The following is a 5,000-nucleotide window of genomic DNA, read 5'->3' as shown; positions in this document are numbered from 1 at the left end:
GATGGACCTGTAGTGCTTTCCTGAGGGCAGAAGGACAAACAGGTGATGGGCCGGTCGAGGCGGGTCTTTTAAAGATGCAGGATGCTGCCCGCAGGCAAGGGGAGCTGTGGATGTCTTCCAGAGCAGGCAGTGTTGTGATGAGGACTCGCTGCAAAGTCTTCTCGTCAGCAGTGGAACTGTTGCCATACTCCCACCGGGACACTCTGGGTGGAGCAGCACTACCAGGACACCTGCAGCTGCTGTGGCAGGTTGGCTTTCGTTAGTGAAGTGTCCTTAGAAAGGAATGTCGCTGCTGGGCCTTCTTGACCAGAGAGTTTATGCTGCTTGAGGTTGACCACGTGTGAGAACTTCAGAAGTGTGGGTACCCAGGAATCTGCAAATGGAGACTCGTTCTCTGTTCGCTCAGGTACAGTGGGGGTTGGTCACCTTTCTGCCTCAAGACAATGATGAGCTCCTGTGTTTTTTTTAGGTGTTGAGTGCCAAGTTTTAACCTCTATAATCTGTATTTGTTTGGCTCACACAACACACTCTTAAACCCCCCCCCCCACACACACACACAGCCCTGCATGAAGACAGGACACACACATGATGCAGAAGAGAACTGGAGTGATCCAGTGGCAGGACAGAGACAGGAAACACAGAATGGTTTTGGAGCGGAGACAGCAACTACTAACCCCCCCCACCCCCACCCCACACGCACACTCAAATAAATGCATGTTAACACACACACACACACACACAACCACACACACACACACACACACACACACACACACACACACACACACACTCAAACACACAGAGGTGAGAGTGATTGTGATGTGATGGGATGGAAAGGGGAAAGCCAGAGACCGTGGCAGCCACAAACCATAAAGAGAGATTCATGACACAGATCAGCAGGAGATGAGGGGGAGCTCAACAAACACACCTAGCTACACACACACACTTCCATAAACACATGCACACACACACACACACACACACACACACTTCCATAAACACATGAACACACACGCACTTTTATAAACACATGCACACACACTTCCATAAACACATGCACACACACACAGAGTGACACCCATCCACAGACAAAAACACATACATCCACAGACACAGACAGCTATTTGTACACAGTCGCAAACTGTGATAGAGCAGGCATTCACCCATCATAAAAATACACACACCACACAAAACATCATACACATTATCTGATTTATGATCTGATTTTACTGCTATAAGGCAGATCATGAGAAAGAGAGAGAGATATAAAGAGAGAGAGAGAGAGATATAGATACAAAAAGAGAGACAGAGAGCGAGAGAGAGCAAGGGGGGGGGGGGGGGGGTGACATGCTGACATGCTGATGATTCTTCTTTAGCAACTGTTTCCATGGACATTACAATTATAGCATGTGACGCTGGTAGGTTGGGATGAAGAATTGTGTGTGCGTATTTTCCATATGGGTGAATGAGTGAGAGAGTTGGTGTGTGTGTGTTTTCCATGCGGGTGAATAAGAGAGAGAGAGAGAGAGAGAGATAGTTGATGTGTTTGTGTCTGTGTGTGAGTGTGTGTGTCATTTGGACAGTCTTACCGTGGACATACTGCGTCTTGGTGATTTGAATGGGTTGTTTCGGCAGCGCCTGGAAATTCTAAAGATATAAGGAGACACAAAAAGAAAAAGGAAGAACAGGAAAGATGAGACTGATGGAACTGATAGAAAGAATGAGACAAAAGCGGCGAGAGAGGGGACACACACGGACACACACACACACACACACACACACACACACACACACACAAGCCTGTACGGGTGAGGTCTGGGTTAAATTTAGCCCCACTCCACAAAAAAAAAAACTCACTAAAGCCTTTTCACCACATCATCATGGCTGTTGCCAAGCAGCCAATTTAGGGTGGGGGGTAGAGGGAGAAAAGCAGAGGGAAGAGAAGGAGGGAGATTAGATGAGTAGAGAGATTTTTTGACAGCTCTCTGAAAAAGGGGTGTCAGGTCCACACAGTGGACCGTCTCTGCACGTCTGCACTGCTACACTGGGTGTTAAGGCTGAGATGCTGACGGAGATTAAACTCACATCCAATTACAGCGGACTTCACCGTGCCCATAGCTGACTGACAGTACAATTTTATACGTTCGTGAGTTTGATATGAGGTATTAACGCCCAATATTACAGTAGTCAACACAGTGGTTAAAGTGAGTAGGATCGGTTGCATTTCATATGCATGAAGTTAGCTTAGCCCTGACAGAGATGTGCCTTTTGGCAAGATGTTGAGGTAATTATTTAGGCAAGATGCAGACATTACTGGGGCGAAGGTTTGGGCTTCCTGTAGAACTCTCACCACTCTACAAGCCATTACAGCCAGAGAAGCATTTAGTTCTTCATATTCACAACTCAAACCAACCCTTTATGGCTGGGAACGCTATCTTCAGCAGCACAGCGGAATCAAAGCACTGTTAATGTCCCAGATGTCAGCCAGATCTCTCTCTAACACACACACACTGAGAATGACTGATGAAACAGAGCCAGGCCCACCCCTTTAACACCACATTAAGTGTGTGTGTGTGTATGTGTGTGTGTGTGTGTGTGTGTGTGTGTGTGTTTGTGTAAAATTGAAAGAGAATGTGTGTGTGTGTGTGTGTGTGTGTGTGTGTGTGTGTGTGTGTATGTGCTACTCTGTCTGTTTGTACACAGTCTCTGTGTATGTGTGTGTGTTTATTTGTGTGTTTATGTCTGTGCCTGCAAGTCTAAGTTTGCCCGTGTATGTGTGTGTTACAGCAGGCTCTTGCTCAGAGGAAGGTCACCTTCACTGCCAACCTCCTCTCAACTCATCAGTTCAGCACCCACAGATATACAGCCTACTAAGGCATGACCTTTAACACACACACACACACACCCACCCACACACAAACACACACACACACACACACACACACATCCAGCCACACACACACACACAAACTCTCTCTCTCTCTCTCTGTCACACACCCACACTTTCACAGACACTCACACATGTATGTCAAACGTACAGTGCGCACAGATACACTGACAAATTCACACCCACACAAACAAACACATTTCCACACTCCTGTGTCAGATAGACACAGCATGCACACTGGTGATACACACACACACGCACGCACATCCACACGCACACACTATTCCTCAGGTGGTCGTGACATGACAGGTGTGTGTGTCACTGGAGAGACATAGCAGGGGACTGCCCCATCATCACTCATCTGACCCCACATGAAAAGAATAGAACATGAACATGAATCTCCTTTGTTCATCGCCACGGATACAGGCATGGCGCCAGCATGTCTGATCTAGGGTCAGGGGTTTCTGCGTCTGGCTCTTTCTCTCTCTGTATGTGTGAGTAAATTAAAAACAAAGTGAATGGAGGGTGTGGAGTAGAGGGGGCAGGTCCTTAGAGAGGGACGAGGCAAAGAAAATGGGAGAGAAAGCAAGAACAGGAAAGGTAGAGGAAGAGAAGAAAAGTAGGAGAAAGGCAAAAAAGCAAGAGCGAGAGAGAAAGAAGAGCGAGGCAGAGAGAGAGAGGGGGGGGGGGGGGGGGGGGGGGGGGGGGGGGGGGGGGGGAGAGAAAACAATTGACCTCTGTCCTATAAATGGCAGGAAATGTTTCCACATCGATCCACATGCGGATCATGATGAGGCTGAAAGTGTGCAGGGAACATGTATGAAACTGTATATGCATACACAGTATAGTACAGGTATAAACCTGTGTGCAGGGAACATGTATGAAACTGTATATGCATACACAGTATAGTACAGGTATAATAAACCTGCGGTGGAAATACACACATAAAGTGAAAATATACTCTTTCTAAGTAAACACACTGATGTCAGTTCAAAATGAACAGTAAGGTAAAACAAGAGAAGCAATTGTGCAGAAAATGAGAAGTGTGATGGGTCAGCAGTAGTAGAAAGGTCATGAACAGTAACTGGATCAGACACAGGAATAAAAGCAGTGCACAGGTGTGAAAGAATTGGGTATCGAGACAATAGAGACATCTCTTGTCATCATTACATTACCGTGGTCACTCAACATCAGTCAGCATCTCCTCTGCAGGGACAGCAGTGCACACGCACGCTTCACATACAGTAAATGTGCATTCTCTGTCTCCAAAACACCACTGATTTTCGTTCATCAATATATTTTATGTAGGGGTGAGAGCAATCTGTTGGTGTATTCTAGTACATTCTAGAGAACAGATCGCTCTCCTGTCCGTCCCTGACCAAGACTGCACTCCAGCACTTGGCTTGGTCCCCGATCGCCATAAAGGCTGCCCGTGAGGAAGGACAGCTCAGGAGGGGTTAATAGCAGAGGACAAATTCCCGCCGGCGACCTCTTCAGCATGCGTGTGTGTGTGTGTGTGTGTGTGTGTGTGTGTGTGTGTGTGTCCTGTGTCGCCACCCAATGCACGGGTGTGTTGTTGTGTGTCGTGCTGTGTGGCAAAATAAAACGACTTTGACTTTTGACTTTGATCCTGTTAAACAAGCCATGTGTGCACATGTGGTTTGAAGACAGATGGGCGATGAATGCAGTAATATAACAGGGAAACTGCTTCAGTTAAACAGAGTAAGTAGCAAACTAAATCAACAAAGCCAGCTGCCTTCGCTTTCTTAATGTTTCTGTCATACTTACAAAATGTTGTGGAATAAAATACATGACACACACATGAGAGATTTAGTCTCATCGTCTCTCAGTGGCAGGCTGCAACATAGGCCTGCTGGGCAGTAAGAGGTGCATCCTGCCTTTCTCACAGTACCAGGCCCTCTTTAAGTAAGATCTTATCACTGCCCTTCTCACAGTACCAGGCCCTCTTTTAGTAAGATCTTATCACTGTCTTTTAATGTATAACAATTTGTTAGTGGGCTATGTGCTTTGTTCTAATATGGAGCTCTGTTTCTCTTATCTTTTGAAGTACCGCTTTTATAGTATTATTGTTTTTACCACTGCCACTATTCTT

The 5,000-nt window shown here is 46.4% G+C and overlaps 1 protein-coding gene across 1 annotated transcript in view; it reads right to left on the bottom strand.

The window, feature by feature from the left end:
- Positions 1-5,000, bottom strand: part of poln (polymerase (DNA directed) nu) — a 78,006-nt gene that overhangs the window by 25,748 nt on the left and 47,258 nt on the right. The window contains exon 20 of the mRNA XM_042710527.1: positions 1,590-1,647. Within this exon, the coding sequence (XP_042566461.1) occupies positions 1,590-1,647 (58 nt within the window). The remainder of the gene's footprint in view (positions 1-1,589; positions 1,648-5,000) is intronic.

Source organism: Clupea harengus, chromosome 18 (assembly GCF_900700415.2).
Source record: "Clupea harengus chromosome 18, Ch_v2.0.2, whole genome shotgun sequence".
Taxonomy (NCBI): Eukaryota; Metazoa; Chordata; class Actinopteri; order Clupeiformes; family Clupeidae; genus Clupea; species Clupea harengus.
This window is presented reverse-complemented; position numbering and strand designations above follow the sequence as displayed.